The following is a 13,979-nucleotide window of genomic DNA, read 5'->3' on the forward strand; positions in this document are numbered from 1 at the left end:
AGCACCGGGAGATGAGACTGAGACAGCGCCAGGAAATAACGCTGATCAAGGTACCGTACTTGAGGCACAGTGAGGCATGCAAATGGACACCCTAGGCCAGTGATGGCGAACCTTGGCACCCCAGATGTTTTGGAACTACATTTCCCATGATGCTCCACTGCACTGCAGAGTGCATAAGGATCATGGGAAATGTAGTTCCAAAACATCTGGGGTGCCAAGGTTCGCCATCACTGCCCTAGGCTTATACTCGCGTCAATAAGTTTAACCAGTTTTTTTGTGGTAAAATTAGGTGCCTCGGCTAATATTCGGGTCGGCTTATACTCGAGTATATACGGAATATATATTATAATATTCCTTATTTAAAGGGGAGTTCTAGCCTTTTTTTATGTTTTATTAAAAGTCAGCAGCTACAAAAAGTGTAGCTGCTGGCTTTTAATAAACAGACACTTACCTGCTCCACGGTTCCAGCGGCGCGCCCCGACCGGGGCTCCGCTCCTCTCCCCCCCCCCCTCTCTGGCCGGCGTCTTCATTCCAAGTGTGGGCACCCGGCCGTGGCCGCTTTCGGCTTCACGGCCGGGCACCCACTGCGCATGCGTCACTGCGCATGTGCCGTCCGATTGGACAGGTGATGACCTACAGGGAGGGGCTGCAGTAAGGCGATTAAGATATTTGCCTTACCAGCCCCTCGGCGGAAGGAGGAAGTGGGACAGGAAGTCCCACTCCTCCTGAAGCCCCCCCCAAAAAAAAAATTACATGCCAAATGTGGCATGTAAGGGGGCGAGGAGTGGATTAAGCGGAAGTTCCATTTTTGGGTGGTACTCCGTTTTAAATAGTTGTCAACTGGATTGGGTGGGGAGGAGATTAACGCTTAATGAGAGTATAGTGTCTTTTCAACAAATTAATGCTTGTTTTATTAATAACAATGGAACACCAATGTTATATTTAGAAATTAAACGTCTTTGATTTGAAAATCATCTGAAGATAAAATAATAACCGCATGTAATTATTTAGCTAATTTATGTCACCAGCAAAGGTTTTCCAGTTTACCTAAGATACTATATTTGGTTTCTCTTTTCCTATTATGTAATAATAAATACCTCATCTCTTCCTGAAGACTGACGACAAATAAGTGATGAGAAGCAATAACAACAGTAGACAAGTTAAATGCTAACCTACACCCAGTTTTATATCTACAAGAGCTTTAGGTCTTAGAAACCACCTGTTGGTTTGCTTAACACAAGGCTGTGTCATGCTAAATTGTTGCCCTATTATGCTACAACTGGGATTTCTACCTAGAAACATAACACTTTACTGCTCGGATATCATAGCTTTTTAGATGAGAACATTCTGCTTGTATAGCACAGTTTGCCAGTTCTGCAGTGTGTACCATGCTCCACGAAGCTCTGCATGAGGACACAGACCCCCTTTGTGTTTGGGGTCAGACACCTGCTGCCTTTTAGTTCAGGGCATTTTCCTTGTCATATCCATTAAGTGGTATTCTTGTGAGAGCCTGGTTAGAGATGGCATACCACTGGCATAATTGTCATTGTAAATAGAAGTGATATCAGAATTATTTACTTTCAAATATAAAGCCAATTAAAATGCACTGCACCTTACATGATCCACTCCTCTTTGCTGCTCTGTATGGTTGCATCAAATAATCCTGTTCTTAGAGTTATTGGTGAACATCACAATACTGTGAGGTTACTCTCCTCCTTTAGGCTTCATGTACACTGGCATACGTTTACTGCGGCCGTGGGAAAATGCAAAACTTCAATTGTGGCACCATTTTGCCGGGTTTTGCGGTTTCCCATGGAAGGTGGTAAAAAAACGTTCCTATCCTGAACGCGATTCTTCCATGTTCAGGAGAGGAAGATTGAAGTTCACCTAAACGTAGCAGCTCCTAAACTCTGCTAAAAGCCCACGTTTGACACACAGGCTTTTATGGAGTTGAGTTTAGGAGCTGGCAGTGTAGGCTAGTGTACATGAAGCTTTAAACTTGACCATACATTAGTCAGGTTTTTTCATTCAACCAGTGGGTTGAATGGAAAAAAAACAAAATAATTTCCCCACCCACACAGTTGAGGTAGATGGGGGGAATCTTCCAGTTGAGCTATTGTATTTTGACAGCTTGAAGACTTCCCCACTGCCAAAATACACTGATCATGCTGCGGTCTATATCCTGCACTGCTGATCAAGAGGAACGTTTTTATAACCGGGCATTGAACAGAAGTCAATCGGTGATCGACTTCTGTTCAACCGCAGTGGCCATGCTCAACTGGCCAAATTTTGATCAATGTATGGTCAACTGTATAATACTTGGTAAGCATTTTCACTGCAAGCCTGGTAATGGCTTTTGGCTGCTATCTGGCAACACAGAATAAATATAGATTTAATATTTGCAACGTTTTTAACAGAAAAATTATTTTGTAAATTTGGATGGGGTTAAATGTGTACTAAGGGGCGCTTTAAAATCAAAGGATCAGTCTAAAAAATGTTATGAGTAATCTGCAGATTGTGGGGGTTATCTTGGCTCAAAATTAAGCAGGCAACGCACTCATTGATTCTTGCATTTTTTTGTTGCTTCACATGTTTGCTGTTTTTTGATTCAGTCCAATCAGAAATATACTTTTTAGTAATGCTCAAAAAGAACACAACTGTATTGGGCAACAGTTATTTAATATCTCTGGGTAATTTTCCAACTGTTTGTAATCAGTGGTGGCTGGTGCTCAATTTTTGGAGGGGCGCAAACTGAAAAAAAAACCCTGTCAATTGCAGCCTCACTGTGCCCATCAAATGCCGCCAGTTTGCCCCCTCAAATGCCACCAGTTTGCCCCCTCAAATGCAGCCAGTCCTCCTCCACGCTCCCTCAGAGTCCTCGATGTCATCTCTATGATTGGATCACAGCGTCTGTCGCTTCAGCCAGTCAGGTGACCGGTAACCAGACCCGGTGCACCTGATTGGCTGAGATGCGGGTCCGTGTTAGGGAAGCGATTCCCTAACACAGCACTGTTTAAACAGGGAACGCACAGCAGTTTAACAATGTAGAAGCTTATTAGAGCCCACAGGCTCTAATCAGGAAGCCTATTGGAGCCTATGGCTCTAATCAGGCACTTGCAAAACACACCCGCTGCTGTAATTCAGATGGCCGACGCTCAACAAGAGGCCGGACACCTGAATAGTGGACGGCAGCGGCGACAATGGATAGATTCATGCAATACATGAATCCTATCTATTGGTGAGTGACGGGTGCAGGAGTGAGGGGGCGGCGCTCCTGCGCCCACTATGGACGCACCGCCACTGTTTGTAATATTAAATCTGATTGCACCACTGGTCATGTGTGTGTTTTTTTTTTTTTTTTTTTTTTTTTTACAATGTCTTGATTATTGTCCCATTCATTTTGTTTGGGACCGTAATCAGATAGTCTTTTTAGTAGAAGATGGTTTCCACTAAGCTCTGCAAGCAAACAGACCTCTATTTTCTATCCACGTATGGCCTCCTTTTATGTCAGGGTTAATGGGATTCTCTGCCGTTAATGAGGAGAACATGGCTGTGCAGTAGTCCCTTTATAAGCAAGTAAATGAAATGTATTTATATGTAATTTTCTGGATCACCAAGTGTAAGTAGTTCTTAAGAAGCCAATGGTAAGTGTTTTGCTTGTGCCATCTGTGACCCTTGACAAAGGAGACCCTGTTTTCTTTGTTTAGGGACGTATGTGCCCTGGTGTTGACCTTTTTTAGAGTTGGACATAATTAACTTAAAAAAAAAATTGGCATACTATCCAATTGGTATTGCATACAGATTTATTAAAACCTCAATGAATTTTCTAGAAATTATATATTAAGTACTTGTGTGCTGCTATGGACCTCACAACCAACCAAAACTAATGTACACAACAAATACTAAAGAATAATAAATCGCCCTCAAAATAGACATGAAAAAGCTGCAACCATTAGCAAGTGACCTCAACACTCTAACACAAATAATAATGAAATGATGCGCCAGTTCAAGAAGCTATGCAGCACAAAAAAATTGCTGCATAGCTTCTTAACCACTTCCCGCCCGGCCTATGGCCGATTTACGTCCGGGAAGTGGTTATGAAATCCTGACAGGACGTTCTAGAACGTCCTGCAGGATTTCATGCCGCGCGCGCATCATGACGGGCGCGCATCGCGGCGATCGGTGATGCGGGGTGTCAGTCTGACACCCTGCATCTCCGATCTCGGTAAAGAGCCTCCGGCGGAGACTCTTTACCACGTGATCAGCCGTGTCCAACCACGGCTGATCACGATGTAAACAGGAAGAGCCGCCGATGGCTCTTCCTCACTCGCGTCTGACAGACGCGAGTAGAGGATAGCCGATCGGCGGCTCTCCTGACAGGGGGGGTTCGCGCTGATTGTTTATCAGCGCAGCCCCCCCTCGGATCGCCACACTGGACCACCAGGGATGCCCACCCTGGAGCACCAGGGTGGGCAAAAAAAAAAAAAAAGCCAGAAAAAAAAAAAAAAGTTAAAAAATAAATAAAAAAAAAACATAAAGAAAAAAGATGCCAGTCAGTGCCCACAAATGGGCACTGACTGGCAACAATCAGTGCTGCCACCCCAGTGTCCATCAGCGCCACCCCAGTGTCCATCAGCGCCACCCCAGTGTCCATCAGCGCCACCCCAGTGTCCATCAGTGCCACCCCACAGTGCCCATCCATGCCCAGTGCCCACCTAGCAGTGCCCATCTGTGCCACCCATAAGTATCCATCAGTGCCGCCCATGAGTGCCCATCTGTGCCGCCTATGAGTGCCCATCAGTGCCGCCCATGAGTGCCCATCAGTGCCGCCCATGAGTGCCCATCAGTGCCGCCTATGTGTGCCCATCAGTGCCGCCTATGTGTGCCCATCAGTGCCGCCTATGTGTGCCCATCAGTGACGCCTATGTGTGCCCATCAGTGTCGCATACCAGCGCCGCCAATCAGTGCCACCTCATCTGTGCCCGTCAGTACTACCTCATCGATGTCCATCAGTGCCATCTCATCGGTGCCCATTAGTGCCGCCATATCAGTGCCCGTAATTGAAAGAGAAAACTTATTTACAAAAAAATTAACAGAAAAAAATAAAAACGTAATTTTTTTTTCAAATTTTCAGCCTTTTTTTAGTTGTTGCGCAAAAAAAAAAATCGCAGAGGTGATCAAATACCACCAAAAGAAAGCTCTATTTGTGGGGAAAAAAGGACGCCAATTTTGTTTGGGTACAGTGTAGCATGACCGCGCAATTGCCATTCAAAGTGCGACAGTGCTGAAAGCTGAAAATTGGCTTGGGCGGGAAGCTGCGTAAGTACCTGGTATGGAAGTGGTTAAATTAGTGCAACATTTTATTATTATTATTATTATTATTATTAATGAATAGCTGAGACCTTTATTGTGACCACTTGGTCTGAAATGACTGTTCATACGAGTTTATAATTGTTTCTACTTTGGTAAGCATCAAAAAATCCATGACAAATGCACGTGTGCATATTTGCTAGGGCTGCAACTAACGATTATTTTCATAATCGATTAGTTGGCCGATTTATTGTTTCGGATAATAGCCTTAAACATTTTTTGGGCATTTTTACATTTTTTTTTAGACAATTTGTTGGCTTTTCTGCAGCTTCTCCATTGAAGTATATTGAACAAAAAAAAAAAAAAAAAATGGCACCGTTTTGCGTAAAGTCCTTGCCCTTTCACAATACGTAGCAGCTGAAAAAAAATCATGGATGTGAACATGTCCCATTGGAAAACATGTAAACTGTAGTGTGTTTCGGCAAAAAACAGAGGTGCAAACCCGGCCTGAGATGTTTGGTAACATAATGGGGTTAAAAAAAACAAAAATAAGTACAAAAAGAGCAAATAATCGCTACTGTAAGGGGTTCATTTTTTTACTGTGGGACAGTGAAAGTAATATTTACAGTAGCGATTTGCTTTTTTGTACTATAAAGGGCTAATTTTAGTTGTTTTAACTCCATTATGTTACTGGCTGATTAATCGATTTATGAAAATTATAATCGATTAGTTGTTTCGGCCCTAATATTTGCACTAAAATCCAATTTGATGAAAGAGCAAATTGGTATGCTACTTTTTGGTAAATGACCACTCCTGATAGATTGCAGAGAGTAATGTAAGGCTACTTTCTCACTGGAGCATTGCTTTTTAGCGGCACCGCTGTTTTTGCGGCGCTTTTTGCCTGCTAGCTGGGTGCTTTTAACCCCCCCGCTAGCGGCCGAAAAAAGTTTAAAACCGCCTACAAAGCGGCGGTTCAGAGGAGCTGCCTATTGATTTCAATGGGCTGGGGTGCTTTAGGAGCTGTGCATTCAGCACCTCAAAGATGTGGCTGGTAGGACTTTTTTTTTTTAGCGTCCTGCCAGCGCACCGCTCCAGTGTGAAAGCACTTGGACTTTCACACTGGAGTGAAAGGAGCTTCTCTTTCAGGGCACTTTGCAGGCGCTATCGTGCCTGTAAAGCACCTCAGTGTGAAAGTAGCCTTACTATAGAATGGAATGGAGCTTCCCTGTGAGTTGTTGTTGTTTTTATTATACAGGTTTTATATAGCGCCAACAGTTTGCACAGCGCTTGGTGAGTTGAATTTGTATCTTATGTGACAGGAAGTCAGGTAAATCTGTGGGTGTTGTCACAGACGGGAGATACATTTCTGCCTTGTTTAGACAATACACCAATTGTTATTAGGCGTCGGCTGCAACAGTAGCCAGAAAAGGCTAAAGGCCATTAAAAAACTTCAGCTGTTCAGAATGAGGCAATTAAGGCCTCTATATGTAGTCCAGAGGATTACCACTGAATTGCTGCATCATCCTGAGGCTTTGTGAGTAAGTAGAGCAGCGTACTGAAAGTCTTCTGAGAAGGTGAGGAGAGGATTGATTTTTCTGTGTGATAAAGACTATTGTTTTCCTGCTGTATGACCAGCAGTGTCTACCCAGCAATAGACTGTGCTAGACTCCATAGATAGGTTCCTGTGTGGAAGGTAGACGCCCAAAGTGGCCAGGGTTTATTTTATGTTTGATTTTGTTTATGCTGTTTGGATGCTTGCACTTGTTTCCAGCAAGATCGAAGAATAAACCAAAATCTTTGTTTTCGACTGCCTGTCTGTAATAATTCAGTGTGTAGTGAACCCATCCAGGGGATCACACACCCCGCTACCGAGCTAACCCCTTACACTTGGTAGAGAAAAATGGTATAGGTTGTCATTGCTGACCTTCTGAAAGTTCTGGTTGTCTCCCACTATACCATTCATTACCTTTTTGTTTTTAAATGAGTCACTGACTTAAAATTGTTATGTGAATCAGGATTTCTGAACTTCATCTCTCTTACCTGCTGCATTACAATTCTGTCTTAGAAACTAAAAAATGATTGAAGTCAGAAAATATAGACTGCTGGCATTTTTGAAAATGTTTACATATGGCAGCCTATACAATTCTGTCAAGATGGATGTCCTTCCATCGTACAGCTTTGCACTTTTAAGGGCATATATATTTAGCAGTTGCTAAACGTTGGCTGATTTGCCACTAACTGGCCATTGTATTTTTTTTCACTGTGTGGTAAAGTGAATTCATTGAACACATTTAGTATTTTTCAGATAGTTTTGCTTCTTGACTTGCCATACTTTAATGGGAATTCCAGATCTCAGTTAACATTTCAGTGTATTTTTAATTTGGCAAATATTTGCTGCTGACTAGTCCCTACTTTCAAATCATGAAACCTATAGAAGATGCACTACACTGATTTCTTGCTGGCACGTTTGACCTTTAATCAATTTAACCAATGTGTCTGACATTTTAAAGTGAACCAGTGCTTTGTCCATGCAAGGTATGGTTTACTTTAGTGCAAGCCCATGCAGCCTCTTGTACTTCCTAATCATTTCCTCACCACTCTGATGCTGGGAGGGAAGAGGATACCTGGCTTTTCAGGGTACAAGTGGGCCAGTGATTGCTCCTCTGATTTTAACATGACAGTGCTAATACTTTGACAATTGGCCACTCAGGGACCAGCACCCTCACTTTGGTGCAGAGTCCTCAGCCCCATGTGACATCCAACAAGGATTAACTTTTTAATTTACACAGGACTGCTTCTTTTTGCTCTCATGGTCTGGAGAGTAAAGGGAAAGCAAGTATGAGATGCTTCATAGTCAAAGTACAGATCCTCTTTAATTCCTTGATCTGCAGCTTACATTCTTGATATACCACAGAAACAAACTCTAAGACCCAACCTTGGTTAATGTTTCCGTGGGCTGTAGGGGTAGCATTGTAAGAGGCCAGTTTCAGTACCTTCCTGCACCATTCCTCTTGAGTCTTGTGAACTATGTCTTAACTCTGGTGTGTTGACTTTAATGCCTGTTGTTTTCAGAATGAACCCGTGGCAGGTAAAATGATTTCAAATATAATTTCATGAAACTATTTTAGGGCTTTTTTTTTTTCACAATCCTAGTTCTTTTGTATGTTGTGTTTGATAATTTTTTGTCTGGTGCTAGTGAAGTTTACAATGCTTTCGTTTTATGTTCTCAGCATGTAGAAGTGTAGATAATGCAGTATATTTGTAATATACTGTATATAAGAGGTTTAATATCACACGAGTCATACTGATTGCATGAAAGGTGGACTGGTGAGATATATGTAATACATCAGTCAGCATCTTGGGAACAAGGTAAATGACAACCTTGTCACAAACAAAGTGTCCTCCCAAGTCACAAGATTATGACGGACACAGTTTTTGGTGATCATCCTCTGTTCTAAATGCAGCTCTTTGTTCGAACAAAATTCACACCCATGCTAATTTATTACCCATGAAACATCCGATCTATTTGGTGGTGTTTGGGGGGAAGTCTTGCATAGAATGCTTTTTGTAAATGGCGTGTTTTGCTAATTTAATGGTAACCTGTGCCTTGCCATCCCATCCTTCTCAAAAACATTGATCTTTGGGACATGGGATCCGCACTATGCCCATGTGGCCATGCTGGTGCTTGGCGACTGGCCCAATGCTCCTCCATACTTGGAACTACTGGGTATTTTTTTTTCCTTGCATCTAAACAGTGGTGGAGGAATGAAAGCCTTTGTGCTTTGAGGGAGGGGGATTAAAGCAAACCACTTGCTTTGCAGTGCATGGGCTTCTGCGCAAGGGCTTAACAAGTTGCTCCTTTGAGCTGATTTGCCATTCACACAGAAAAGAGAAGCAACTCTGGCACTAACGGAAGATGTACATGAGCCTCAAAAAAGTATAAGGCAAAACGAGCCGTAAAAAAAAAAAAAAAAAAATCTGTGGAAAAAGATAATTGTTAAAATCTAGGAAATACCATGGATTGGTAAATAAAAATAAAAATAAAATCCTATTGTAAAAAAGGCTGTTCTACACCTGGTCAAAGGGCTATGTATATAAATCTACACTTTAAAGTGATTTATAAAGGTTCCTTTGTTTAAAAAAAAAAAGACATGTTATACTTGCCTACTCAGTGTAATAGTTTTACACAGAGCAGCTCCAATCCATGGTGCTTCTGGCTCCTTCTGAGAGCCCCCATAGCAAGCCGCATGGGTCCAATCCCAAGTCACACTGTGTGCGTCTATTGACACACACCGTGTGGCTTGCTTGCCCCCACCGCCCTGTTCCCTCCCTCATTACTGCTCTTATGGAGGAGGTTTACTAAAACTGGTGCACCCAAAATCTGGTGCAGCTGTGCATGGTAGCGAATCGGCTTTTAACTTTAGCTTGTTCAGTTAAGCTTTGACAATAAAACCTGGAAGCTGATTGGTTTCTATGCAGAGCTGCACCAGGTTTTGCACTTTCCAGTTTCAATAAATAACCCCCATTGAGGAGAGGGGGAGGGGGGGGGGGGTGAGCCGTGTTGCTGCATGACTGGATTCGAAATCGGGCTCCAATATTTGGTGTGGGGGACTTTTTTTTTTTTTTTTTAACCTTAATGCAGTTAAAAAAACGTTTAGCTATTATAACCACTACACGAATAAAGCAGGTAAAAAATGGTTTAATGCTGACACCTGCTTTGAGTGCCTTTTTTTGCCTTGTCCTTCTCCCCTCATGTAAGAAAAATAATTGGTTGTTTATTTCTTTGTGTATGTATATTTGTGTGCATGTGTGTGTGCATGTGTGTGTGTGTGTGTGTGTGTGTGTGTGTGTTTTTTTTTTTTTAATATGCATTTGAAGATTGAATTTTTTCTATGTTTATTTTCTAGGTGTCTGGCCATATGAAGATGCTCATTCAATGCACAAAGCTTTATTTTGTCTTATGAAAAACCTTTACACCAGCCAACATTCAGAGGGGATGTGTATACCTGCAGGAAACATTGGCATCATGGAATACATTCAAGATCATGTTACCCTTGAGCAGCCTTCAAACTCCGTGAAATGAACACAGTTTGGGATTTGCCTGTTGCAGCAGGAATAAAGGAAACCCTTTAATTATTGCTACTGCTGCTTTCTGTTTTGTGAAAATAAAGGCGTGACAATCCAGAGTCACTGCCCAAAACAGCCCACAGGTTATATAATCCTCCTGCAATCTTCCTTGTCATTTCCCTGTCATCTCCACAGGTGCCAGTTTACTGTGGGAGGCGCGGCCAGCCTTGGCAACTCGCCACATAGCAATGCAGCAAAGTAATTAAGGCAACACTTTGGATCATTTTTTTAACCTCACTCCCATTAATCTTTTTCACTTCCTGGGATTTTACATTTATAAGGAAGCGAGGAGAGAATAAGCATCTGGGAAAACTTTGGTGTCTAAAAGCCTTAGAGGAACTGTCTGGTTTTGGTAAAATCCAAAACAAACCGAAGAGATCCCTATGATTTTGTGCTGCAACCTGCCTTAGCTGAAGTTGTCTGGTTTTTCTTCTCCCTTGTGCTCCACAGGGGGGTTCCCGGCCATGTGAGAAGTGTTGGTGCTGTGCGGGTTTATTTTTTCACTTGTTTCTCTGTTCCTGACTTCTTCATCCCGAGAAAAGAGCTGGAGGGAATCAACTCATCTGTCATTGTACTTCAAACTCGGCTGGATAAGAAGCATCTCATTTTTGAACACTTATCAAACATCCTTTTAGTATACTAATGTCTTCTTATGCTGGATCTCCCTGGAATTTTTTTTTAAAGTAGTTTAATTGGGACAGGTCTTTCTTCTCCAAATTCTTTTTAAAGTATTACTATTCTTACATCAGCAACACTTGGCTCGTTCTCAATGGGTGGAGTTGAAAGTAGCATTCCTCTGTTTACTTGTTCCTGCTGACCTGTTCCAAGGCTTTTATCCCAACTGAAGATCTTGGATATAGCCGGACTTGGAACGTGGGTGGTTTTATTTATTTACTTATTTTCTTGCACTGTTCTCAATGATGTCTTGGAAGAGGAGTTACTTCTCTACGGGTCGAGGAGGGGTTAACGAGATGTTTACCCCACGCAATTCAATATCCATTGCTCCAAGCAAAGGCCTGATTAATGAACCAGGACAAAATAGCTGCTTCCTGAACAGCGCACTTCAGGTAAGGAGGTGCTTACTGTATTCTGATATTAGAGGGATCCAGTATATTTACTTTGTCTTAGGTATTTTTTTTAGGTTTCATGATCTAGGTTCTGGTTTGTGAGTCTGTGTGTAGGCTTGTTTCACACAGGCTTAAACTTGGATAAGAGCAGTATTAAGATTGAGCTCTCACATAGCACTTGCATGGCTGCAAGCTGCGTTGAAGCGTTTAAATTACTATTCAGCTCCAGTTTGTTAATGTTAAACCCTGATCTCATTGGAAGTGCTGATTGCCACTTTACAAGCTGCTAGCAGGCTTCACCACTAGTTGAAGTTTGTTAAAAGTCTGCTGAAGCCTGCTAGCAGCTTATTTAAAGTGCAGATCAGCACTCCCAATAAGATCTCTGTTCAAAATGTACAAACAGAAGCTGAATGGTGTTTTTTAAAGCCTTGGAGAAAGCTGCTTAACCCTAACAAAAGTTTGCTTATTACACTTTTCCTTATACAAGCTGATGCCCATGTAAAACAGGCCTTATAGAGGGGCTCCAGTCATGTTTGTGTTTCCTTAATGTCAGCAGCTACAAAAACTGTTGCTGCTAACTTTTAATAAACAGACACTCACCTGTTCCTGGATTCAGCAATGTGCTCACCCAAGCTGCTTTCTCCTTCCCTCTTCAGTCCCTGTCACCAGCATCCTTACTGGGCAACCAGCTGTGACGGCTTGCAGTCTCACAGTCAGGTGCCCATTGCGCACGCTGCTCTGCGAATTGTGAATTGGTCCTGCAGTCTTCTAGGACTCTTGAGGAGGACTGCGTGGAGTGTGTGTGTGTGTGTGTGTGTGTGTGTGTGTGTGTGGGGGGGGGTTAGGAGGATAACTTCTGCTTGGATTGCCTAGGAAGTTCAGATCAAAACCAGAAAACAAAAAGTTCTGTCCTGGTTCTCTAATATTCTAGGATACTGGAACCTCCACTGCCTCTCTCCCAATGCCCAGCTAACAATTTATAAATCACGAACATGCTATAGATGCTGTTAATAAAGTAAGGTTACAGAGCATTAACATTTAAATCAACAGATGTAGCTGACAAGTGCCAAAGCTTAATTTTTAAGACGACACAACACTGTTGCTCCCGTGTGTACTACCATTGTAATATCCATGTATGGTGTTGAAGGACGGTTATGAGACTTTAAAAATTCTGCATACATGCCTCCTAAACACATAGTATTGACACGCTGTGAACAAGCCTCTAAGTTGGTGCCCTGGAGCATGGTAAAGTAGTACTAAGGATGAGCTCAGGCGTGTTCGCAATTCACACGAGCAAAGCCCGCCAGGAAGTCGGCACTGCACATTGCTAATCACAGGCAGTGAGACATTTTCCAGATCCGCCGCTGCAGAGATCGAGAAATGTCTCCCTGCCTGTGATTAGCTATGTACAGTGTCGACTTCCTGGCGGGCTCTGCTCGTGCGAATTGCGAACATGCCTGAGCTCATCCTTGGTACTGTGACCATTGAACGGTGCAAACTACTCAACTACAAGATTTTGACTTTGAAACAATACACGCTTCTCTCTAATCGTACCAATTGCAACTATGTTTGAACAATATCCTTGGTGATACATCTGTACTGTGCATACACAAGTGTGTTATGCACAGTACAGGTTATTTCTTTCAAACGTCTGAAATCTATGGTAAATATAACCATAGAAATCATTCCACTTCAGTGAATAAAGGCATTTGATGCATTCGGTTTTGTGAGTGTGTGGAGTTTAATGTGTGTTCGCTTATCTGCAGAGCTTAATGCATCAGCATTGAAAAAAGGGTAACTGTTGCCAAGGAAATCCTAACAGTAGGTGATGTCACGTGTATATATAAACAAAGCTAGTAGGTGATTAATAACAAATAAATGCCCAGTACATGGGTTATACATGCTAGCAGCTGGTGAGAAAAATAGTACACTAGTGTGATCATGCTAATTAACAGGAAGGTAAGACCTATGTAAACTACAAAGGTTTTGTTGTGTTTTCCTTTATGAGATGGAACAACCAAATACAATCTAGATTCAGGTGTACTGAAATCTGAGTACATAGGCCCGGTTCTAATTTTTTTTTAATACAATTTTTATTTATTTTTTACACTTTCCCTTTAAAAAAATATATATTTTTGCTCACTTTTATTCCTATTACATGGTAAACATACCTTGTAACAGGAATAGTGCTTGACAAGTCCTCTTTATGGAGAGATGTTGGGTCTATAAGTTCCCACATCTCTCCTCCCAGGCTGGAACGCCTGAGATTAAAAAAAAAAAAGAACGTTCTCGTGCTTTCCTGCCAAGTTTCCGGCATTGTTTACTTCTGCTGCCCTGGACCTGATATCATAACATCATGCCCAGGCCTTCTAGAGTCATAGAGACTGCCGGGGACCATCTGGCCCTCAGTTTTCTCTATGGCTAAATTCCGGCGTCAGCGTCCCCTCCCGCCTACTGTAAGAAAGATCAATCGGC

General features: G+C 42.3%; 1 protein-coding gene across 6 annotated transcripts in view; it reads left to right on the plus strand.

The window, feature by feature from the left end:
• The window catches only part of USP54 (ubiquitin specific peptidase 54), a 201,257-nt gene that overhangs the window by 45,334 nt on the left and 141,944 nt on the right, over nucleotides 1–13,979 (plus strand). For all 6 annotated transcript variants that reach the window (XM_040320461.1, XM_040320463.1, XM_040320457.1 and 3 more), the window contains exon 2: nucleotides 10,218–11,504. In XM_040320461.1, the coding sequence (XP_040176395.1) occupies nucleotides 11,355–11,504 (150 nt within the window). In that variant the 5' untranslated portion in view covers nucleotides 10,218–11,354. The remainder of the gene's footprint in view (nucleotides 1–10,217; nucleotides 11,505–13,979) is intronic.

The sequence above is a fragment of the Rana temporaria genome, chromosome 8 (genome assembly GCF_905171775.1).
Source record: "Rana temporaria chromosome 8, aRanTem1.1, whole genome shotgun sequence".
Taxonomy (NCBI): domain Eukaryota; kingdom Metazoa; phylum Chordata; class Amphibia; order Anura; family Ranidae; genus Rana; species Rana temporaria.